We start from the raw sequence: 26,420 nt of genomic DNA, 5'->3' as shown, positions 1-26,420 counted from the left end.
ATGGATGTTGCTTACATTATTTGGATCTGTATGATAATAAGCGAATGTATTGCTGGAAAACATGGTAAGGTTTGAGATTTCATCATTAACGGAGTTAACTAATGAATTGCTTTGCATCCTGCTTAAAAAAAATTGTATTTTAAATAGTTTGTAATTTTCATGACAACTGATGAATGTGTTAAATCACTAAAGCATCGCATAAGATTTTACTAATTTTCTAAATTCGTACATGATCGCGTAGTATTTTCATCTCAACAGCTGCAGTTTCATTATGCTATAAACACTTTTACCTGTTTCTTTTTAATATTTACGTTAGCTCAAAATAATTTTTATCTGTCTTAAACACGTTTTGAATAAAAGTATTGCTAATTATATATCGTTGGCTTGCTTTCCGAAAAGTTTTATTTTTTCATTGGATTTTTCCAGAAGAAAGACTTATATAGATGTAAAATATTTTCATACCAAATATTGCTTATGTCTAAGAAAAGTAAAAAAAGTGAGATTTATTACATTGATTAAGTTAAACAAATTTGTACAAAATATTGACTAATAGGAGGCAAATGCTGGTATGATTTTGTAAGTGGTTATAGTGCCTTTATCCCCCCCCCCCCCAAAGTAACTAAGTATAAATATTCCAATTATATCGCGTAAAATTTCATTTTGGAAGATATTCTGGTGTTTTGTTTATATTTATTTATTTATTTATTTATTGGCTTATTTGCTGAATTATTAGAAACGGTTGCGCAAATGAATATTTTATTTATTTGTTTATAATTACTGTAACAAACTGATTTTTTATTAAAGCTCATGCTAAATCTTTAAACACATGCTGCAACATGAATAAACTATTAATTGCTTAATAGTATGAATAACGAATCTGTCTTGATATCAGATAACGTGTTGTTTGGGAATCCAGTACGTAAGAAATGGTTAAAATCTTACAAAATTCGGTGAAAGTCTTAACTCGCATCACTGCAAAATAAATAAAATGCAGAAAAAAAATGCGTACCTATCATGGAAAATAACTTTAGTCAGAGCAGTCCGTCATGTACTCTAAACGCTCTCGCTGCGTACGTATTCCGCGATTAGCACGTGCAGGACGTAATTTGGAAACCTTATTCCGATAGGTCAACGTTGGAATGTCAGTAATGGATTTTCTGAAGTATCACACCGAATGCTCGTCCATTTTGTAAAACACATATTTCTAAAAGTAATAAAAAGGGACTTTATCGATAGTGTTGTTTGCTGCTAAAAAAGTTGGAAATCAAATAGTAATGGAATTCGAATTTGGTTTGAAAAATGAGAAATAGCATTTATCTTTAAAGTTGGGTATACGATTTACCATACAAAGTGTAATTTCGCGCGCAATTTGTGTAAATTCAGTAAATATTTGCTGTAATGTGATTTTACTGCAGTTTATATTGGTTTTCTGCACAGATAAAAACAAGCATATTTTTAAACTACTTCGTTAACAAAATTAAACACTAAAAGGTAAAGATTTTTTTTCATTTCTTAAAAACATTTTAAGTTTGGATGCTTTAAGGATAATAAAGGTTTCGAAAAAGTCCAACTTGTAAGTCTGAATGTCGGACTAAGCGAATGAAAATTTCCAAATTCAATCCAATATTGCAACTAACTTTTTTCTTTTGTGTTTAACATGAAAGATATAAAAATTAAAGATCAACATAACTTATTCAATTCATTTTTATTCATAAAACGAGACCCAACTCCCATTGAAACCTAATTGCACATTGCTGATACCAAAAGTGACGAATAAGGTTGTTGTTATATAATGTATTGAAAAATGCGTACAGCAATTATTGAAAAATTAAGGATCACTTGATGCTTCTTTAACATCGAAAGTGGCATTCCGCACTTTACTGAACTTCATCTTTTGAACAAACTTTTATGTCTGCCTATACAGAACAGTACAGTAGAACCTATTTAGTATCCACTAATTAGGTCCGGGAGGGGAGAGGTTAAGTTATAAAACCGTTCAGTTACAAAACATATTAATACGTTTCACAAATCGGTTATATAACAACAGCTAGAACGTAGCTAAAGTGGATCATCACGGGACGCGGAAGCGTCCCGCCCCGCCAAGGAAACCAAACGTCAGCAGCCAACAGAAGCAAATCCACCGCCAAAGACGAAAGAAAATAAAAGCGACCAAGAACAAGTTTACACGACAGAACAAGTTGGGGTTTTTTGGGTTTTTCACCCCTCTGTATCTCAGCCCCATGAAGACCCCGGAGTTGGTTTTTGGTACACTCAATCTCTAGTGGCCCCTGATGCCGTAAACCAAAATACAATCCCCTGCACCATCATGGGGAGGAGGTATTAAAGTTACAAAATTGTTGTTCAAAAACGTTTTCGCTTCCTTTGACAGGGCTACAGTCCAGACGAAAAAAGGAATCAATCTGAAATTTCGCACACACATTCCTTGTGCCCTACTGATGTGCCTTTTGTGTCATTTGACCCCCCCTCCCTCTCCCCCTCGTTTTTACTCCACAAATCTTACCTTCCCGGGGTTCTGCAGCAGCCCCTCGGGGGCTATGCCAATGATTTTTTGTATACATATTCTTTGGGGGGCATTGAGGACATATACAAAAATTCGAACTCCAGGGACATCATGGACCGGAGTAATTAAAGTTTGAAAATCACTAATTTCCCCTAAATTCATATGTACTTACTCTCAGCTTATACGGTTTGTTAATCTCTGACTGCAGTTGCAAGGCTATAACAGAACTAAGATCTAACGATTATTCAAAAGTTGTCTTTGGAAATGAAATTTAATCAAAACTAATAAAACAGATCCAACAGTCCATCCTAGGTGTTAAATCGCGGATATCACAAATTTGCCACAGCAACTGCGCATGCGCGCAGACTTAGAATCTTAAAACAGAAAGCCCAATGAGCTATGTAGTTTGTTTATATTTAAGCAGAGAAACATTAAAGAATAAGAGTAGAATACAGTCTCCCCCCCAACCCCAATTTCGCCGATACGAATTTTTTTTTTCTTCCTGTTTTTAAGTTTTGATATATTTAAGGGGGAAGAAATTTTAAATGTCGGCGAAAGTGGGGTTAAACCATGAAAATATTTTGCGTGACAATTTTTATATGTAACTCTACGCATATGTATATCATACATCTAACTTTATAATTGAGAGCAAAGAATAGCACTTATTTATTGGTTTGCTTATTTTCTACATTAATACATTTTTCACAAACATAACACATTATGAATTGAAATATATGATATATGCGTGTGGATATCCGTGTTTTGCAGTAATTTGTTAACAGACAAAATTTTTGCAATTAATTTAAGCAAGACTTTTGAAATGAGCTAAGTCCACGCGCATACGCAGTCGCTGTGGTAAATTTGTGATATCCGCGATTTGACGTAGAGGATATTACATACATCTTCTGACTCATTCAAATTTAAAATATTTAAAGACTTTTTTTTTTTTTTTGCTTGGTCATAACATACGTTATTGTCTTTTTGGGGAACTTTTAAACAAAACTAGGTATTAAACAAGACAAAGAGTTCCATCCAAAGAAAGATAAATTACCCAACAATTAAAATTATCCCATAAAACGTAAAATAATTTGCGATTTAAGAAAATAAGTCATTAAATAAGAGCTAGATTGATATAATCCGCAAGTTGTTAAACATTTTTAAAAAAAAACTTCATGAAAATGTTGAATAATCCACCAAATAAAAAAAGTGTAATAAAATTTATGGCGAACTTGTAAAATACTTGAAAACAATATAATTAAAAATATAGTATTTTATTATCCTAGCAGTTTTCTTTGCAGCAGAGAGGATACAAGGATTGCAACAAAATTTAAACGGCCCAATTCTCACCAAACGAACATAGAATCTTACTGGTCAGAAAATAACATGACGTTAAATTAAGCTTGCCATTATTGTTCCTTAAAAACACAAAACAACGTTGTTTCAATTGAATATTTATGACTTGAAATTCTTAATTCTAAAATACAGACAAAGTAATAATATCAATGCAAAAAGATGTGATATCTCAGCAAAAACAACCCTGTTGTAAAAACTTCCCCGCCAAGAAAACCTTTAACTCTTCCCCACAAAAAAAGAAAGCATTCATCCTAAACCAAAAAAAAAAAAAAAAACCAACACAGGGGGATGATAGTTCGGCAGATACTTGGCGGGCAAACTAGATATCATGACTTTTTAAGGCTGAGGTTTTTTTTTTTTTTTGGTTTAGGATAAAGGCTTTCTTTTTTTGTGGGGAAGAGTTAAAGGTTTTCTTGGCGGGGAAATGTTTACAACATAGTTATTTTTTTGAGATAATTGTTACAGAAATGAGAAAAACGCTTTGCAGTATAAAATATTGATTGTTTCTGCGAAAAACAAAGAGACAATCCACAATTTAGTTGTTTTGTCGAAAAAACCTACATTTTAATTTTTTTATTTTGAATTGTTTCAATACGTAGAATTCGGAAACGTAGACCCATTAGCTCACTTAATTAGAACGTCGTGCTAATAATGCGAAGGTTGTGAGTTAGAAAGACAAAAGGCTGAAAAATATCGTTTTAATGACGTATTTTCTTCAACATAATTTTAATCAAAATTTCTATTACTATGCAATCTAAACTCCTTTTGCAGGATTCTGAGTTACAGTTATGTTGCTGTCAAAATAAGGAAGCAAGATATTGATTTGAATATGGGAAATCGTAGTTTAAATTTTAAAAATATTCAAACTCAATAGAGGCATCGATTTCAATTTATTTTTTTTTTGCTTAGTTCATAGCATCCCGACATGGTGGTCCATTAGTTCAATTGATAAGAACGTTCTGCAAGTGACTCGAGGGGCATGGGATCAATCTTCCCATAAGCAATGAATATAGGTTTTGAATGATTAATATTTCTCAGCTAAATTCTAATTAATATTTCCATGAATATATTTATATTCGTAACTGATTGGAGCAGAATTCAAAACCACAGCCATGGGCGTAGCCAGGATTTCCGTTAGAGAGGGGCAAGCATATACCCAACAAGATAAAGTTTTTAATTGCCCTATCCCATTCCAGGGCCAGACCCCGGAAATGAATTTAAAGCCAAGTCCCTTCCCATCGAAAAATCTCTCACGCGAGTTACAGTCAAATGCGAGGGAAACGCAGTTATGCGGCTCCCCTCAGATTTTTTTTTTTTTTTGAAATTTAAGTCTTAACATGTAAAGTCTTAACATGTAATGAGCGTGGGGATAAAAGGCCCTCTTCTAGTGAGGGGCAGTTGCCCCTCTCTGTCTCCCTCTGGCTACGTCCATGAGCACAACTGTGTCGTACGATTGAAATCACAAAAAGTTTATTGAAGCATGATAAATTCCATGCAGGGGAGGGGGGACTACAAGTGAGCATTTCTTTTCATTTGTTGATATTGCAAAAATATTATCAATTTCTCAGAGCAAAAGTACACCCATAATTGAATTGTCTTTGCTTTGGCCCTGGATTTTTCGATTAGTTTTAAAAAATTATTTCTTTACTGTATGGATTTAAAAAAAAATGTCTTCTATTGTTCACATATGCCCCAATAGGGTTACACATGCAAAAAAGCCTGGGGCACGCGTGAACGCGCACATATGAAAATGCAGGACAATCCTAAAGTTTCAACAAGCAATATTCTTTAATAGGAAACCTATACGAAAAGAATAAAAAAATACAAAGCCTTAAACAACACAAAACTAAACATTACAAAACACACTTTTATTATTTAAAGTTTATTCTTGTTATATAGTGCGTTATATCTCCATACAAAATATGATGATGCATTTTAAAATTATTTTTAACTTCAGTTATTAGTTAAAGAAAAAATTTTTTTTTGTAAATATTATATAACACTTAAATATTAGTCAACTGTTTAGTAACAAAAGAATTAAGAACTATAACAAATAAGTAATTAACTATCAATAATGCAATAATAATTAACAAAACATTTAAAAGGTTGTTGTAGCGAAATAATGTCTACAAATCTTGCAACCTTTTTTCAATATTTTTAAGAACCCTACACTTATATTTATATTACGGAGTGAATCTGAGAATTGTTCATATGTGCTCCTACATGATGAGTTTACAATTGCCTTATTTAACTTAGAGCTAATTTTCAAAAGTAAAGAATTCTTAATTTAATTTTGAAAAAATAATTTTCATACTATTTTTTTAATGTTCATATATTGATTTGCAGTAACTAAGTTTGGCATCATAGTTTGTTTAATACATGGTTTCACGAGAAAAAGTACCTGCAACACCTGCTAAAACAAAGAAGTTGTCACAACTGGCTCATTGCTCTAAAAGTTTGGCGAAGAAGTAGGTAGGACTGGAAATGCTGTTACTTAAAAAACTTTTCAAGATTTTTTGCTTGAAGTTATCCTAGTAAAACATATCCGTGCTCACACGTTCCCCCTTTTCACCTATATTATTTTTTGAAGCTATTTTTTATCGATACGCCTTAATGTCTTTAATATTTCATCAAACTTCAGAAGTAAGATATCATTTAAAAACTTTTTGCACTGCTATAAGCTAAAAATATACAAACAAGTCACATTTGTCCAGTTGTTCAAAAAAAAAAAAAAAACTGAAAAGAAGACAAATATTTGAACCTCTTCTACCGCACGTAAATGCTACGTTACTAAACTAGTTACATCTTTAAAGGATGAAACATAACTCCCCCCCCCCCCCATCAGTAAAGAAGTAATTTGTGCACAAACATTTTGAAAAACTTGTAAACAAGAAAATAGCGTGGGAAATAATAAGTCATATGCAATACACTTACTTTGTGATTGTGTTTCTATGTCTAGAGATCCGAAATCATAAGCTTATCAAAATTTTAATTAAAAAAAATTTTAGAGACATAACTATTACACTATCAAGTCTACTTCTTCAGCTCAATAAAATTAATTTTTGCCCCGATAGAATAAAAGAAACTGTTAAGGTAGAACATAGCATAGATACGTTAGTTATCAATGTTAATTTTCAATGCATTATTGCTATTATCATCATAAGTTTTTTATTACATTAGTTATCGTTTACAAAATGCCCTCAATGCTATGTTAATCATTTAATGCTATATATCAATACACATACTGCTAGTTATCAGGATATGTTTGATCTCAAGAAACTAAAATCCGTATGAAAGGGCTCAATGTATTATGGCTCAACTAAGGACCAAAACCTGAACAATCAAACGGGCTTAAATGAGTCAAAATAGATCCTAAGCGTATTATCGAGTGTCGCTGTAACTATTTTTAACATTTATGATTAAGGAATATGGGACTTGTTAATACGCTGTACGGAATCAATCAAAAATGCATTTGGAAACCTTATACTATTTAGAAACATGTACTTATATATTAGTTGTCACGAATAATAAGTAAACGAAGTTTAACTTACAAGTCGGACGATTGCAACCACATCTAGTTCTTCAGACTTTCAAACAAGTAATCATTTCTTTTTATTTGCATCTTCAACCTAGTCTACAGTTTTTGAATGTTTTGCTGATTGCGTTTTCATAATTTTTCGAGAAGAGATAAAAGTAATTAAATATTTATTTGTATTTTTAAATTCTAAAGACTTCGTAACACGATAAACTAACACAGTAAAAAATCATGCACGTTCAGATATCCTTATGTTACAACTGCCAGTTCAACCACTAGTGTTTTGTTGCTGTTATCTTTCACAGGCCTTGGCATTAGCGGAGGGTTACCATAATTTGAAAAAATCGGACAAGGAACTGAGTTTGAAAACCGGATGATTGCTTTGTATAAGCTATTTTTCTCTTTTAAGTTAAAGTAATAATCTTACGGTTTAAAAGAAAACCCATACTAAAGACTAACAGCAAATAATAAACTCTACGCATTGCAGTGAATGCATACGCAGCTATGCTACGCATTGCATTTTTACTTAACTTCTATTTTGGTTTCTATTATATTTCTATTTCTCCAAAACATCAAAGCAAGAAAAAATGGATGTCTATAAGTAATGTGTTTTTTAGATATACAGCATGTACGCGTTTAACCTGCAAAAATCTCTGTTTTCGCAACCGATAGTCCTTGATGCATACTTCCTATTGCCAAAATGTTCAAAATCAGATTCAGAGTTAAGATATGGCAATCTTGAAGAGAAAATAGCGAAAAAGTATGATATTGTGAACTTTAACTTTATGTAGTGAATAATAAAGGTTTTAAATTAAATGTGTGAACAGTGTGATTTTTCGAACTTAAAGCTATTGTAATGTCTATTTATTTATCATAGCATGACATTTGCAGTTTTGTTTCAACATCAAAGAAAAATATAAGTTTTTTTTTATTGAGACGACATATCATTCTTCTGAAAAGTTGACTAGTTCTCATCTGAATTATGCACAGACTGTAGGGCACATTTACGCAGTGCCATTTTTCAAAAAGAATTATAGCTGGAGTGCCACCAGTAATTGATGCTACTCCGTAGCAAATATTCTCACAAGTATTTGAGCATTAGTCGAGCTTCGATTCAGCATGCAGAAAGAATAATCTGTTTTCTACCAATTTGAGTAAGTTTTGTGTTGAACGTTTTGAAGCTTATTGTAAGTAAATAATACACAGTTAAGAACGAATAAATATAAAAACTGGCAGAATTTTATCCTTTTTTAATAATTGTATTTTTATGAACTGAAATGTTATTTATATATAATATTTTGCAGGTTAAAAATAAATCCAAACTTGGAGACGGTGCAAGTTTAGGCGTTGAACGTCAGAACACCTTTACGATCGTTCTTACTGTGTCTTATTTAAGCGTTCCCTAACACTTTTTTCCGCTCCAAACTGACTCAAACCTTTTTAGTATTTTCCGGCTATTTAGTTTTGAAAATTACCATTTAGTTTTTATTGAGTTACACGTTCGTATCATATAGCTTACAATCGTATAGTGCTGTCTTCATGCCCGTTCAGCTTTATACACTATTCAATCTGTAATAAATTTGCTTTATTTTAGCTTGGGTCAGACATTTTGTTCAAAACAATAGCAGAACCACGTTAGTTGTCAAAATAAATATGCGTAAACGTGCCCCGTGTCCGGGTCAAGTTTACGCAAGCGACTTGGACTCAAAAATATTTTTTAACGGTTAAAAAACACAAGCTCAGCAACAACTGAATATACCAATTTTGTCTATAATAACTGCTTCATAAAACCGCAATGTATTAAATTAAAACATAAAAATTGAAAATTCATTGAAAAAAAATCCGTGTAAACGCGCCCCGGTCTACCCTACTAATTTTAAACTCGAATTTCTCCTTCATTTTCTTTCGCATATGATTCGCATTCTCTAAAGTGATAAGTTTTCATGGAGATTATTTCTCTAAATGCAATTTAGGAGACTTGGTAGCTATATAAAGATTAGATTTCATATTTTATCGCTATTTTTCCCACTTCAAACTTATCACATCTTAACTGTGCATCTTATTACGCCCATTTTGTTAGTGGAAGTATGCAATGTGCATCTATGATTAAAGTCTGTGAAAACTTGGATCCTTCAAGCTAAACGGGAACACGCGGTTTAGGAATTATTACAATACTCCATTTTAGTACAACTTAGCATTTTTTCTTTTAACTTTGTGATTTGAAATGTGTAAATTAGTTTCAGATTACCGTTTCCTAAATAATATACCAAAGCCCCCCTCCCGTGAAGAATAATGACGTTTTAACCTTAAATATTTTACTGTCCTCCCTCTCCCCAAGAATGAAATAGCCCCCATTAGGAACTCTAGAAGCAGTGGCGTACATAACATTGGTGAGATCCTGTGCGATAATTTGTGTGCCCCCCACTCCCTAAAAACACACAAAAAGGGGAGGGGTTTCAAAAATTCTATGTGAACATGAAATTCATACAACTTTCAGAAATAACTACATTTGTGATATAACTAAATGTTAAGTGGGACTATGTACAGAACACAAATAAAAACCATAAACGCTTTTTATGTAACTTGCCCTAGATGGCAGTTTGCAGGCTGTTGAGAGGTTAAAAATGTAAGGAAATGAAACTGATGAACCTTAATTGTTTCAAACATATCTCCAACACTGGGAAAGATAACGGGTTTCAGTTTTTTAGGTATCAGAGGAAGTCGTTACTAAACTAATCCTGAGTATAGTGTCACTCCATGATTCGGAGTTGAAAAAAGGGGTCCGAGAAGGGAGGGAAATTTTTCAAATTTGTCGTCTTAAAAATGCATTTCAGCTTCATATTTTTCGAAAACTTGCAAATCCGCTTGGGTATACCCCCCTCCCAGGGGCAAACTGCCTCCCCTGCATTCCGTAGTGACGCCACTGAATAGAAGCAACCATGAAAATGTTAAATGGTACAGTCTGCGCCATGGATCACCACGTGGGCACCCCTGAACCCACATGTTGATAAACTTTCAAAATTAAAAGTTCAAAGCTTGAAAAGAACAAAATAAGAACAGTATTTTTAGTATATTAATATTGAATATTGGAACGATAAGCTATGTATATTGTATTTTCAATGTTTAAATCGAGACATTTCGCAGCAGAGATCCCAGTAACTGTAAGCAGGGATGGAAAACATTAAATGTCAAAGTCAAAAATTCATATTTCTATTGTTAATAGATATAACAAAATCCCATTCCCAAATTTTTAATTCCATTTTTTAAACTTAGGGGAAGAAAATTATTATTGGAAAAAAAAAGTGTTGGCAGAGTTTTGGGTTTGGTCGACATAAGCTGTGCTTTTACTACGGGTTATCTTTACTAATAATAAAGCTGAAAGTCTCTCTGTCTGGATATCTCTCTGTCCGGATTTCTCTCTGTCTGTCAGGATCTCTGTGACGCGCATAGCGCCCAGACCGTTTGGATGATCTTCCTGAAATTTGGCACAGAATTAGTTTGTAGCATGGGGGTGTGCACCTCGAAACGGTTTCTCGAAAATTCGATTTTGTTCTTTTTCTATTCCAATTTTAAGAACATTTTTCCAAGCAAAAGTATCATTAGATGGATGAGTAAATTACTAAATTATCATAACGTGGAATCGCAACATGTGCAAGTCAATTAACGAGAAATTCATCCTACATTATTTGTAAATATACAGGCGAACCAAAAGAACTTTTAATTTTTCTACTACGGGCAAAGCCGTGCGGGTACCGCTAGTTGAATAATATAAGCTTATAATGTTGAAGGTATATATTGAAACAACAAATTGAATTAAATTTCGGTTAATTCAGTTAAATTTTTCAAATTACTCATTATGTCCTGCACAACCATTCAACATATGGTGTACCGGGGCATGTTTACGCAGTGCTCTTTTTTTCAAAACGAATTATATCTGGAGAGTCAACAGAGATAAGATATTGATGCTGCTCCGAAGCAAATATCCTCACTAGTTTTTGATCATCAGTCGAGCTTCGGTCTAGCATGCGGATTGTAAAATCTGTTTTCAACCAAGTCGAGCAAATTTTGAGTTGAACGTTTTGAAGCTTATTGTAAATAAATAATACATAGTTAAAAAAGAACAAATATGTAAAAATTAGCAGAATTTTATCCTTTTTTAAGAATTCTATTCGTATGAACTGAAATGTTAATTATTATTTTTTTTTTTTACACGTTAAAACTAAATCCAAACTTGGCGACGGGCAAGTAAACGCGTCGACGTCTGAGCACCTTTACACACGTTCTTACTCTGTCTTACTTCTAAACGTGCCATGCCGTTTTTTTTTCTCTTCGAACTGTCTCAAAATTTTGTAGTATTTTCAGGCTTTTTAGTTTTGAAAATCACTATTTAATTTTTAATTTAGTTACAAATTTGTATCTTATAGCTTACAATCATGTAGTGCTGTCTTCATGCCCGTTCAGCATTTACTTTATCACTATTCATTCTGTAATAAATTTGCTTTTTTTAAACGATGGTAAGACATTATGTCCAAAGCACTAACAGAACCACGTTAGTTGTCAAAGTAAATATGCGTAAACCAACTTTGAATCAAAAAAAAAAAAAAAATAATAAAAAAGGAAAAAATAACGGTTACAATCACAAGGTGAGCAACAACTGAATATACCGATTTTGACTCCGTTAACTGCTTTTTAAAACCGCAATGTCTAAAATTTCCTAAGTTAAAACTTAAAATTTAGAAAATTCGTTGGAAAAAAATCCACGTAAACGTGCCCCGTCTACCCTAACTAATAAAAAAAGCAAGCATATATGTGTACCTCAGAGCCAGAACAACGTAAATCACGTAAATTGCAACTTTTGAGGAGAGAGGAAAAACTTTTGTCTATCGTATGCAAACGATTGGACACGCGTTCTTTCAACACTGGTAGATGATCCCCCCCCCCCCTTTTTTTTGAATTGCTTTCACATGGTTCGATGTTGATTAGGATTCTACACACAATGCACTAATAAACAGAAAATCGAAATTATTGGACATACGTCAGTCTGGCTCTGAGGTACAGATATTGTGAAACAACAACATATCGTTAAAAATTACTATAAAGGCCAGTCCCGTGATTATCATTATTAGAGTTTTTCATCAAATTGTTCTCATCGATTGTGTTATAAGTAATAAATGCTCATTTTTCCTAAATTTAAAAAGAGTCCACTGGCACCAGAGAGGATAGGACATACGATTCCCTGGTTAGGGGACCAGTGCTCTGCCGCTGAACTGTGGTGGTTCTAAGCCAGCGAAAGTTAAAGAAATTTTGAGAATTGAACTTGCTCGTAAAATGTTACGCTTTTACCTGTATATGTCATTTTTTATCATTTCACTCTGGCTCGTTTAGACATTTTAAATGCAACGAAAAACATTTTATATTTCCAAAATGCCTCAAAAAGCAATGGCGTACTTAATATCGGATTTTGGGGCACAGTCCGTTTCTGTTCTCTTCCATTTATTTACCCTGAGACTGTGTTAAGAAATCTATGTAATATTCTGAATCCTTTTTAATGTTTAAAAAACCTTCTGTAATCATTTTTTTTTTTTTGTAACTCAATGATTTTAATAAATGTCTTTATTTATTTGTTCTCAGAATCTCCAAAAATCAAGGAGTTTTCTTTCTCACCTCGAGTTGCTGTTGGAGATCAGGCGTCTGCATTTTGTTTTGTTGGTTCTACAGATTCTACGCCAGAATTTACCTGGTTAAAAGATGGTAAACCGGTTGAATCTTATAGAAACGTGTCCATTAAAGTCGACAAGGAATTTTCAGTCATAATATTGAATCCAGTATCAGTTGCATCCAGTGGAAATTACACTTGCTTAGCAAAAACCAAATGGGGTCAAGCTTCTTACAGTGCTTTCTTAACGGTTGTTGGTGAGTACTACTCAAATCAAACGTTTTATAATGAACTTATTAGTAGCATTGGAGTATGTATAGATGATACGTTGCTTCAATTAAAGCTTTTATTATCTAAGCTGGTTCATAATACATTTGATTGCCGTCTTTGACTTTTGACCATGGCCGAAAACCATTGGTAACAGCTATGGGGAAGCACTAAACAGAAATTTATTCAATAGTTTCATTAAAAGTTTTAAAATCATTTACCGTAGAAAAATTAGTCTCTAGTAAATATGGTATGAAACAACATTATCAAACAGTATCATATCGTGCATTTGTATCATATCATGCAGAAAATATAGCAATTGCGGAATGTAAAACAGTAGTTTACACTACTAGGATGTTGATAAAAGCAAACAAATAAGTAAGATATTATACAAAAAACGTATTATTACGATATACAATGCGTTCTCTGAGAACATAGATCAACTTCTAATAGCATACATACATACAGGTATGTATAGATATAGGGGAAGATTGCCGTCAATGAACCACATAGCAGTTTTCGATTTTTTTAGAAGGGAAATCCAACTCAAATTTCACGTTATTTATAAGAACAATTTCTTATTATATTTCTCTTTTAATAATATATTCACTTTCATGATAAATATACACAATAAAGAATAAAAATTAAAAATAAATATTTTAGTATCTGGTTCATTTATGGCTACCGGTTTCTATGGATGGACCACCGAGTTTCCATGGATGGACCACATTCTCAAATTAAAATATCAATGCGTAACTTACAAATATTTATAACAGGTGATCAATAAACAGTATAAATAACAATAAGTTGTAGAAAAATAGATTTATTTTCTAAAATATTTAATTTTCGGATAAGGGGAACGTAAAAAAAAACTCAGCACTCACACAACACACATTTGTTGTCATCACACCTAGTTCACCACTTGATATTTTCCCAACCTGTGCAACACTGTTCTTAGCTAATATCTTTTCAACCTCTTTTGAACTGTTAAGAATTTTGTTAAATCGATTTTGAAAATTCTCGTTTGACGCAAGATCGTACTTGCTCTCTAAAATGCCAGAGAACATTTTTGACCATTTTATTACTGAAACCAGAAGCTTAAGTCTTAAACTACCAAATACTTAACAGATTTTTTGCCTTAATTAAATGTGTGGAGCATGTTATTTTTCTCAGCCTCTTGAAAGGCCAATTTCCCTAATTTTTCGGAAGTAGTTCCCAGAACTTCTTCTCTAGTATCAAAATATGATTCACTAATAATGTTCCTATTTTTCCTTAAAAAATAAAAACAAAAAACCGGTTTTTATCTTCTTATGCGACTGTTTAAAGTTGTTTTCAGGACTCTATATTGTCGGTAGACTTCGTTAAGGTTCATACCACCATTTCTGCAAGCTACTGTATCACGTTACATGCTCTCACTTGTAGACTGGCCATATTTTACTAATTTTTGCATTTTTTTGGAACAGCTAAAGTCTTTGAAACTGTATTATTCCGTTTTAAATTTTTAATCAATTTTATTTAAAAAAAATGTGCTTTGAAATTATAATAAAGTATAGGCGTTTTTATGAATCTCTAAGATTATTTTTTTCATTGTAATATTTCTTTTAAAACAGTTGAGCAATTCTCAAAGGTGATTGAGCTGAAGTACCATGAATGAAACACTTAGTCAGGTGGTTCATTCATGGAAACATCTAGTGATCCAATGAAAGCAACTGTGTCATTTTGAATATTCTTATGGGTGTTACTGTTGTGACGAGTCATGATGAAACATGAAGTATGGGGAATTGTACTTGAAAAGGAACTAACGTTTTGATGATCAGTGATATTTAAAGCTTGTTATACCTCAATGAAAATCTCAACAATTAGTAAGATAATGGCAGAAATCTTTTCTGACCGATTAACAATATGATTAAATAATTTTAGCTACTTGAAGACTCTGCAGTAGATTGTTTTCAGACATCGAAAGGTACTAAAACTGATTACGCGTCTTCACAAACTGTGGTACGGGAAATATCTTCGCGGTCTAGTCTAGGCACCGGTTCATTGACGGCAACCTTCCCTATATTATTGCATATTCACTAATAGCAGCCATTTATACCTGCGCTTAATATGTGTCCCATTTTTGTCGCTTGAAGTCATGTGCTTTGTAATTCGATGTTGCTGCTTAGTTCCAATAATATTCATGAACCAGGCCTTTTTTTCGGAATTTATATAGAAAAAGGCGTAAATGTGGGACCCAACTATTGTTTTTGACTTAGAATTACTTTAATTTTAAAAGATTATGCATTTGTGACCATTATTTACAGTTATGACAAGTTTTCTAAATAAGAAGAGGTGAAACGATAATCAATATCATTTCTTTCATTTCAAAACGAAAATTTACAAAATGACTCAGAAGGAGGCGAAAAAAATAAGTTACAAATGTGAGCCTTCTTCAAAGAATGACATAAAAAATAGTTTGGATCTTTGAAAGCAAGATAAAACAAAGTACAAATAAGCACATAACTCATTTATTTTGGTGAAAGTTAGATGCAGGAATTGAAAACATTGGTTGTTCTTTCAGCTCCAGCACATTTTAAATACGTCAACATTTGGCACATAGTGCATTTAATCTACGGTTCTCTCGTATAACCATCATATAACGTTTTATCACGAAAGATGCAATCATTTCGATCGAGTCTGTTTTATTATTGAAACTGACATTCTGCACAACATCATCATCATCACTGCCCGCGTAGGATGAATCACGGTAGTCTGATGAAGAATTTTGTAGATTCTTGGGTCAATTTTTTCTTTTTAATATGCTTTTGATCTTCCCGCCCCTGCCACCCGTCTAATATCTTACCACTAAAAACTCAAGGCATCTTTTATCAGAGTACTTTCGTCAAGCATGTACTCAGCAGATCCTTGTGTCTATTCCAATTATGTATCCAATAAAGGGTTAGATTTAGGTTAAACATTTGTGCGGCTCAAAGTTGTTCGCCTCAAATAATGCCACCAAAAATTTTTTATTTAAAATTAACAGTTTGATTTCATTACAACTAAGTTATTTTTAGTTAAGTCTCAGAATAACATGTCAATGTAGGAATTAGACATTTACCTAATTTTTTTGTCAAAATTATACGAACTTAGAAATTAGTTCTCATATTCGATTTTAATGCTAATGAGAAATAGTAAAGAACTCTTCTAAAGGAACTAATGAAAATCTTCGGAATTATTTTGATCTTTGTGGTTAATTTAATAAAATTCTTTTATACATAGCTCCTCCTCGATGGCTTATTGAGCCAACCAATTTAACAGTTGTGGTGGGTGATCCTGTTTCGTTGACATGTGTTGCAGAAGGCTCCCCAAAGCCAGTGATTAACTGGCGAAGAACAGACAAAAGTAAGTATGATATTTTCGGTTCGTTATCTTACAGACATTGCACATTTTTAGAATGCATGGTGACTTTTCAGAGAAAAATCTGAGAGTCAGAGAAAAACTGTTCAGTCACTTCCTATGCCGGGCTGATGAGTGCTAATAAGCAAGAAACTGCAGTCCTCGGCTGGAATGACTGAGTTGGCGGTGTATTTCATGTCTTTCTTCCTTAGCCCTGGCTACAGGGAGGTAACTTACTGAAATTATCATGCCTTACCTTCGATCTTCGAGTTGAACAGAACCATTGCTTCGGTCACTCGTCTGGTTCAGTGCTAATTTTCTATTACCTACCAGTTTGTTTGGCACTCTTGACTTCCTTAAGAGCTTTCCTACCTCCGGCTCAGTTATTCCTATGCCGAGCTGATGAGTGCTAATAGGCACAAAATGGTAGTCCTCGGCTGCAATGACTGAGTTGGCGGTGTATTGCATTTAAAATTAAATGTTTTAATTCAAGGATACATTTTATCTTGTATCTATGAAGGAGGAAACTATGCTTTATTATACAGCAGTACTTTACTGGTTCCAGAAGTACTTAAAAGGTAAATCAGTTTTTGGGGTTTAAATGGCAACCGACAGACTGTCAGTTTTATTCGGCAGTCATATGCTGAGAGTAGTTCATAAAATGTATTTTTGTTCTAATTGTGTCCAATTTGAAGTAATAATTGGAGTATAATTTTGAGATGTTAGATGCTCACCATTATCTTCACTTAATCTGCAGTATTTCAGTGTTGTCCCGTCGTTGATCGGTGGGTTGACTGACAGTAATTAAAAAATGGCTTGAAACCATTTTTTAATTACTGTCGGTGTACAGCGAGTCATCTAAAATAGAAACAAAGAAAATGAACATTTATAAAGCTATTATTTTGAGGGTATTACTTCTAATTAACTTATCCTACAGTTCCAATGTATTCTTTTGCCTGTTTATCTAAAAATAACTTGTTTTCACTGCTATGCTTACATCCAGTGTTTCCTTAAAAGGGTTTAGATTATGAGGAAGTTTTCTAGTTTTCGCGCAATGATTTTGAATTTACGCCATCGCCGTAGCTATTAGCTGGTACTGTGAAAGCACTTATTTACGTTAGATCTTAAATTTCACGAAGTTTATGTAACCCGAGCTGAAATTCGAAAAAAAAAATACAAGTCATCAATTTTCGCTGCTGTTAAAACTTGACATCAAAATTAAAGCATCACGAAAATAGGCGCTTTTATAGTTGTCTATTTACTTAAATTATCCCCAATGACGTTTTGTCTATCATTTCCTATAGTCTTCGCTCTTTACTCGCTTTTGAATGAACGCGTTTCTGGATTTAGTTACTCCAAATACATTCTATCACCAAAAGTAATGGGACACTTTCAAAGATTCACATTTTTGTGGATTTCTCGGGAAATAAGAAACCAATTGTTTAATAGTTTTTCTCAAATGAAATGGTATGCTCCGTTTGTTGTGTTCCAATAAAAAAAATCAACCAGACATTTAGGGGATTAGCAACAAATTGATTAAAATAAAATTGTTTTGATCATTATTCATCTTAAGTGTTTGGAAATAAGCTGTACATTTCAGAAATGAGTTTACTTACTTTGTGTGATTAATTTTTAGATTTTCGTAAAGTATCACTTTTAATCACAAAGATATAAGCACTTTTAGAACTAATGTCATGTACCCTACCCTTGGCGACTTTTTTCTGTTGGCGCTAAGAAAGCATCACCAAGAAAACGATGTGTGACGACATATGTCATACACCGTTCTTAGCGATTCTTTTTTAGCGCCAACAGGAAAAATTCAGATAAAAAACATGATCAAAGAACTTCAGAACACAATATGTATAAAAACAACATAAAACCACAGCAAAAAACATCGCGAATATTTGCTTAAAAAATACCAGAAACTAGAAAGTTTTTTTACACAAAGAAAAATTACTAGAAGGTATTTAAATTGCTTAAACTAACAGCTTACTATCACAGCTCACCATAAAAATATGTTCCAATAGAAATAAAAGCTATTTTCCAACATGTATTTCATCGAACAAAAACTTTTCTTTTACTCTACTAAAAAAGAGCAAATATCTGGTTTTCTGTCTAGAGCACTGTGACGCGCATAGTGCCTAGACCATTCGGCCGACTTTTGTAAAGTTTGGCACAAAATTAGTTTGTAGCATAGGGGTGTGCATCGCGAAGCGATTTTTCGAAAATTTGATTTTTTTTCTTTTTGTTATTCCAATTGTAAGCCCATTTTACCGAGCCGATGATCATAACATGAACGAGTAAATTACCATAACTTGAACGAGCAAAATAACATAGAATATTGGCGGGAAATTCATCATCCATTATTTGTAAATATACAGGCGGTATCCTACTACGGACAAAGCCGTGCGGGTACCGCTAGTGTATTAATAAAATTACAAAATATAGCTTTCAAGCAACTGACAGGATCCATTTCATTGATATATTTTTGATAAATACCTTGATACATGAATGAATTCCGACGCATGCTTGGTCCCATAGAATGGTTGATTTTTATTCTAAACCAGGATGGAGAAATACATTTAAAAATAAATTTGATCAAGATTTGCAACACAGTTGGTGGTTTAAAAGTTGAAGCGTACGGCCATTATGTCAGAGCAGCAATAATTAACTCACTTAACGAGCTTGAAATTTTTCGTAGTTTGCGTTAGGAAGTTACATATTCCGGCACTAAAACTTAACGTTTTGCGGAATTTAAAATATTTTGTAAGTATTCTGTTTATTTGTTTTTTCCCCTAAAAACACCAAAGATTTAAGTGTCTTGCCAGAGCAGAAGACGTTAAATCAGAGTCACGAAATTTTGCAGCGTAATTAGTGTTATGAGTGACAAGTTTTCCTCACTAAGACTAAATGCTCGGTTGAATTTTGATTTTTTGGCCCACCCTAATATACAGAGAAAAAGAGAAAAAAGCGTATCGCAGGGATTAGTTTTCCTGACGTGAAAACACTCCTTAGGATTTTTGATGGAGTGAATTTCATTTCGTTTTTTTTTAACTTCCAATCACAAGAAATGGACAGCTGAAACAGACAGAAAAAAAAAAGACAACGCTTAAATTCATCCTCATAAGTAGACAAGGAACCGGAATGCAGGGCAGTGCAAGTAGCAAGAACTGTCATGTCCACTTCCTGCTGAGGGTCACACAGAGCACATTAATAATCAGGTGTCTCACCGACTCTGTAAAAGTGCTTTTGAAGACAATTGAACTAAAAAAATGAAAAATCGTTGCATTGCGAAGGACCTACCTCTGGGCAACTCGGAAACATTGTGGACATAACAATACCGAGGCTTGAGGTTGTACCTAGCGGCAACATCAAAGAGAATTTGTTTGACTATCGACTTGAAGAAATAATAGAACAAGTTGTTGTTTATTTGTGAAACTAAAAAACTCGCCCGTCAAATTATGATGTGGGAAAATTGCTTCTACATCTGTACGAAGCAATTGCCTGTTTAGTGATAGTTGAAATTTTAACCCTAACTCCAGTGGATTAACCCTTAACTCTTGTAGATAACGTTCATTGTTGACCCCTTTGTCGTTTCTTTATTCCTCTGAAATGACACACTCTTACCAGTAAAACAGTTAAGTTACCGGATCCAGCTCAGCCTTGTCACAATAAAACATTTTCCTGCATTTAAAACATTACCAAACACATATTATCAAATGATAATGCCGTGGCAAGAATTGCATTGTTGATTACGTCAGGAGGGTTACTCGATCATTCGCTATTATATATACGACGATGTCTCTCTCTGCCAGGTGGGAAATGAGATCTACTGTAAGCCAACTGTTTTATAATTTCGTGATCATATAATGAAAGTTTAATGTAGCCTCACGTTAATAAACATTAGGCCCAATGACATTAGGTTAACAAAATTGTGGATAGGTTTAAATAAAGGGGAAGAAAAAAAGTCACTAACTAGCTTTAAGATCTGCTCTTGAGAACATCTCCACTTTGTAAGGCTTCACTTATTCCGAAACATATAGGTGGAAAGAATGCGATCAAGTTTGTCAACTAATAAAATTGAACAACAGAAATATTATCCTATTTATATTGCATTGTTTTACAATATATCCCGAGGGAAATTATTTTAACTATATCATGCCCTCATTAAAACTGATGTTACATTTCATTTGAATTTTATAATTATTTTGAGCACACGTGATATTTTCACCTCAGTTTTAAAAAATATTGCTTAGTGCAATGCTTTGGTCATATGCAAAGATGTCGTTGTTAAATTGTAGTTTTTAATATTAAATCATTTATATTATTTCCCAGATTTGACTACCGGACATAACGTGCCTTTTACTACACAAGATGGCATATTGAAATGGAACTCGATAAAAATTGATGATGATGGTGAATATGAATGTTCTGCGGAAAATGGTGCATCCCAACCACTTTCGAAACGCATAAGTGTGAAAGTGAATGGTAAAATTATATTTAAGTCATAGAAAAGTGTTTTTTTTTTTTTTTTTGCATAAAACTTCTTACAGGAATATGATCTTATACAACACAATTTACCAGGAAGTGTTATGTTTGCTCTCACAAAGTTGAAGAGAGTGTATTTATTGATTATGTAAAAGAACAAATTTATTGAAAATTATTTTATTATGCTGGTTTTCACAAAAAATATTACGATTACGAATTTAAATATTTCCTGAGGTGTGAAAAGGAAAAATTTAGTGTTTACTTTAATTAAAAGTGATGTAAATGTATGTATTCAGAACGTTTTTCTTATAATTTTGACACCATAATATTTTAATATTTTGATACAAGTTGAATGTAATTATTTCAAGCTACCAATTTTGCTACGATTTCATGGAAGATGTTAAGTTATTGAAACTTATCTACGTTTTGAGACTTTATTTAACGTTTAAAAGAGGTGTTTTGGAGAATAAGTTGCATCCAAAAATTTATTAGACATTTAAAAGAACTTTAAAGTGAGAAAAAAAAATACAATAAATCGCGATGGCAACAGTGGGTTAGATAAAATCGAGATGTTCTAGCTGGGCTTGTCATTTTGAATTTTTCCTGACGGGGGGCAAATAATGTGCTCTTAATACACATTCTAAAAAAAAGCAACAAAAACAATTCGCACTTTCATGTAAAAGCATTAATTTTTCAATGCCACGGGAACAGTTGACTCTCCTGACCTCCTAAATGACAGGCCTGGTTCCAGCAAAAAGATAAAATTGATGAAAAGTCACATCTATGACATGTTTCCTATCATAAAAGTATCACATTTAAAGTCATAACTCGTGCTTAGGGAGTGAACTTTCAAGCACAACGAAGCATGTATCGCATTCAAGTTACGAAAGAAAAGACTAAAAATGCAAAAAATTGAGCAAAAAATGTTTAGCCTTTCTTTATACTAACTCAGCTACCGTATTCAGGGCAACATGTTTTTTTTTTTTTCATTACATGCATTATTTTTTGAACTATGGCTTAGTTTTGTTTTGCACATTCGTGATCTGGCCCTTTAATTTACATTTTGCAGCACTTATACACTGCTGTCATTATTTACCTAAAAACTTAAACTTAAAATGTTCCGTGGACCACACTTTTAATCGGATTAAAATGAAACTTTGAGAACACATTCGGATAATATCAAGTTATAGTTGTACGCATTAATTTCAGTAATGACGGTTATTTAAAGTTAGAAATTCTACTCTTTTGTTGTTAAAATTAACGTATTTGCTGAAAATTTCACATAAATTCTCCTTTTTTTATAAACTGTCTCATAAAACATTACACGTAATGCGTACATTAATGTAACTATGGCTAAATTGAAAAACAAGTGTAAATTCAAAGTTTGAAAGAAAAAAATTGAGATGCATGAAGCAATTTTAACTTGTGAATCTTTCATTATTTTTTTTTTTTTTAAATTTTAAATTTCTGAAAAAGTATACATTTTTCTTTTTTTTTACCAATTTTTTTTACTGTTTTAGATGTAATAAATATGCAAGCACACAAAGTTTTAGGCATCTGGCTAAATTATTGAAAAAAAAATGTTCCACTGTAGCCTTAAATTATAATATTTACAGGTTGTTTCTAAGAAAATGATTTGCTTGAGAACGCTGCACTGATAACGCTGATGTGCCCAAATGGGGGCGGAGTCGATGGTGCAGATTGCGCAGTTAAAAATTTTAGGTAGTGTTTTAAGGGGTCTTTTTCTTTTTTTAGTGGGGCTCTAAGTACTTTGTAGTTTAAAGGGAAGCAATCGCTCTTGTAGGGGAAAATGCATCCCTGGATGACAAATGATTTTTTTTCAAATGTTTGTCCTTTTAGACTAGACTTGTTACTAATATTAAGATTGCATTCTAGATCCGAAAACTTTATCAACTTTTTTAACACTTGCAATTTTGAAATGGTTGCCGTTTTATAAACGGCTAATGTTTCGCACAATTCCTTACAATTATCCATTTGCGTTTTCTCTCAATATCATGCATGGGTGTATGAAGAAAGCGTTCTGTCCTTCTAACTGGACCTACAACCAAATTTATAATATTAATTGCAGTTTTGTAAACACTTGTAGTTTTCAAATAATTGTAGTTTTAAAAACTTTAGTTTTGAAAAATTGTACTTAAATTGTCAGAATAGATGTTTTCACGAGGTCTTGCATGTGTGAATGATGACAGGTTTACGTTTTGTTCAGTGATTAAAACACTAGAAAGACGGAGGGGCCTGTGTGGCCCTCGCATAGTTTGTTGTTTAATAACTCGGATAATGTCTAATGGAACGTAATGTAACTTCCTGACTTTTCATTATATGACACTATGTGAATGCTTGTTTAATCATTTTATCATACGCCTCATAGTACTGTAAATATTGATCCTTACACCTAGAAAGACGGGAGGGGCCACAGTGGCCCCTAAGCTTTTTTACAATTAAAAAAAAAAATTTTTCTTTCTCCTAATTGGTCTAGCATAAAAAGAGGCCATTCCCTCTGGTTTAACCTGTAACTTCCGCTTTATACAGCCAGTTGGATATCCAAATGCTCTAAACAGTACTGACTGCTTACCAGCCTAATGGTAGCCATTGCTCTTGAAAAGAAAAACTGATCCAAACTTTTCGCCAGTATAGAGTACACTACAAATAATTGCATACGAAGTTTTTAGTCATGAAAGAAGATGCATTGGGCATGTGGACACGCTCAGGAAGAATTTTTAAAATAATTCACCCCAAAAATGGGTAGGGGCCACACTGGCCCCTTCAGTCTTTTTAGGTATACAGAAAATGTCAGTCGTTCTAGTGTTAACTTAAATATAGGTCATAATAAGTTTTTTTCATATGAACTTATTTAGATACACGTGAAATATCTTTGCATTACTTTCATAAAGATACACGTTAATTTTATAGATAGTATTTTTTATATTGAACCTCTTGTATACTTTTAAGCAATCACTAGGTGGTATCGTTACAAAACCACCTCGTGTATACTGCAATTAGAGCACTAAATTCACTTATTTGACGTTTTAGAGTGAAAGTAAACGTTATTGTGTATTTCAAAATAATTGTTCCATTTTAAGGTGTGTTTTAGTAAATTTCCGTTGGGTATCATTAATGGAAAAGTGACAAAATCGTCCTTTTACATCTATACTTTAGTGCCATCATAAATAATATGTATTTCAAGCATTTTTATAGTGTCTTTTAAATGGGGATACGTTAGAGGCTTTACCGTTTGCAGATCTAGTGCGATTCCCTGATATACCATCTTATCCTTCATCATCCACTATCGACGGACGTCATTACCACGAGAATTTTGACGCTCAGTTTCCAAACCAGATGAAGGCACATGGACTCCACTTGATCCGAAACTCCGGAATTTAATTTTGCCAAGAGTACTTAAAGTCGAACGAGTACTCGAGAGGTCACTTACATGCCTTACATCATTCGACATGGACGCTGCCGAAATTTTGTATGTTGAAACGACTGGGGCCAGGTTTTTGGCTGCGCCTTTGATCGTAAGATGTCATCGTCTAATCCCTACCACTACACTACTCTGTCGGTAATTTCATAGAGTAAATAAGAAATGTTTTGCTTATAGTTTCCAGTGAAACAAATATTATATACCTTTTAAATTAAGGTACAATTTAGGATGATATCTCTTATTTTTAGAAAATTTGTCTTAGTTTATTTTCGAAAAATGCAAAAATACTTTGGCAGACGTATTTTGATTGTTGTTACATTTCGTTTCCCCCCCCCCCCCCCAACGTTTTTCTAAATAATTAATGTTCTTTCTTCTTTCACTTCACACCATAAAATAAATATATCATTCCCATGATAGAGTTTCTAATTTACAGTACATTTATGAATATTACGGCCAACTATATGCGGGCGGAGCTTTTGCTCTGAGATACTTTTCTTTCGGATGATCAGTTTCGGAATCTATTGCCTGCTATGCTAAATACAGAACTGTATACATATTTCGAGAAGTTTGAATCAATAAAAAGCATATCAAGATGGGGTTTTTTTTTACGTTATCCTTAAACCGTTTTATAATGAGTTAATCATACGTTTATCTTAATTATAAAATGGGCTCTTTTTTAAAATATAATTATTTTTGTTTCATAGAACAGAGTTGTAAAATACATAATTTTTACTCTTTTTTGTTGTGCCTTTTTCGAAAAAAAAATATCTTCAATGTTCAATTAACTTATTTCAATGGTGTTGGGAAAAGAAAGTTAAAAAGTAAATTTTGTGTATTTATTCCAGCGCAGCAGAATATTTACTGCTCCAATGCATACGTTTAAAAAATGGTTTTTGCTACTTTAAGATTTTAAGTGCCGCGGCCGTAGCAATGTGTTTTGCTACAGCCGATCTGGGAAGACGTGAGCCAAACGCAAAAAAACGATAACGACGACTTTCAGTGGCAAATGTCTCAGCAGTTAATGGATTAATACAGAGAATGGCATTTTTAAACTTAACTTTTGTCTGCGACTATGTTCTGAAATTGCAATAAGAGTATTTGTAAATGGAGGGAATAGAAATAACTAAAATACTATGACGAAGTGGATTTTAAACACTCCAACTTCTTAAATTGTTGTGAAGTGATGCAAAGTTTCAGAAAATAATTTTCATGGATAGTTGATAGAATCTTTACCAATGGTACAACATGGATTTATACAGAAATTTCATCAAACATCGTGAATATCATCAAACTGACACTGAATTTAGCATATCATCTTTGTCGCTAAAGTTTTTCAGTAGTACGTTCTGATGCCAAGTTATAGTCGTCGTTTCCACTTGAATCCCATTTCAATGTTTCCGTTTTATGCTGACCTTTTACTTTTATTTCCTAAAAGAAGGGTAACTTTAAACTATAAACATGTAAACTATAGCAGTTGCACTAAAATATTTCCGAGGAAGGGAAAAATTTTTTTTTGTTTTAATGTGTTAACTTCTACTGTTTCCATGGAAACACAATTCATTAAAAAACCCAGTATAAATTTGTCTTATTACATTAAATTTTAAAAACCTGCATGATAACTAAAACCTTTAGAGTAAAAATATTATCATCAAAACATAAAATATTCTTACAAATAACTAGTTTTTGACAGACTCTTTTTGAGTTAATTAAGCTTTTCAAAGTGCAATAGGCATTTTCTTTGTCTCAAATCTGTGTCAAAATTGTATAATTTATTGATATTGTA

At 32.9% G+C, this 26,420-nt stretch overlaps 1 protein-coding gene across 1 annotated transcript; it reads left to right on the top strand.

The window, feature by feature from the left end:
- Positions 1–24,597, top strand: LOC129234363 (cell adhesion molecule Dscam2-like). Its single transcript, XM_054868357.1, has 5 exons — positions 1–64; positions 13,041–13,322; positions 16,591–16,713; positions 21,043–21,188; positions 24,412–24,597. Exons 1-5 carry the CDS (start codon positions 1–3, stop codon positions 24,595–24,597), a joined length of 801 nt encoding a protein of 266 aa, XP_054724332.1.
- The last annotated feature ends 1,823 nt before the right edge of the window (positions 24,598–26,420 follow it).

The sequence above is a fragment of the Uloborus diversus genome, chromosome 1, assembly GCF_026930045.1.
Source record: "Uloborus diversus isolate 005 chromosome 1, Udiv.v.3.1, whole genome shotgun sequence".
NCBI classification, from domain to species: Eukaryota; Metazoa; Arthropoda; class Arachnida; order Araneae; family Uloboridae; genus Uloborus; species Uloborus diversus.
The sequence above is the reverse complement of the archived record's forward strand: the minus strand, read 5'-3'. Positions and strand labels throughout refer to the sequence as shown.

Coding starts and splice junctions, on each gene's coding strand:
- LOC129234363 (XM_054868357.1), top strand. CDS start 1: ATGGATGTTGCTTACATTATTTGGATCTGTATGATAATAAGCGAATGT. Junction 16,714..21,042: donor CTGGCGAAGAACAGACAAAA/GTAAGTATGATA, acceptor ATTATTTCCCAG/ATTTGACTACCGGACATAAC. Junction 21,189..24,411: donor CGAAACGCATAAGTGTGAAA/GTGAATGGTAAA, acceptor GCATTTTTATAG/TGTCTTTTAAATGGGGATAC.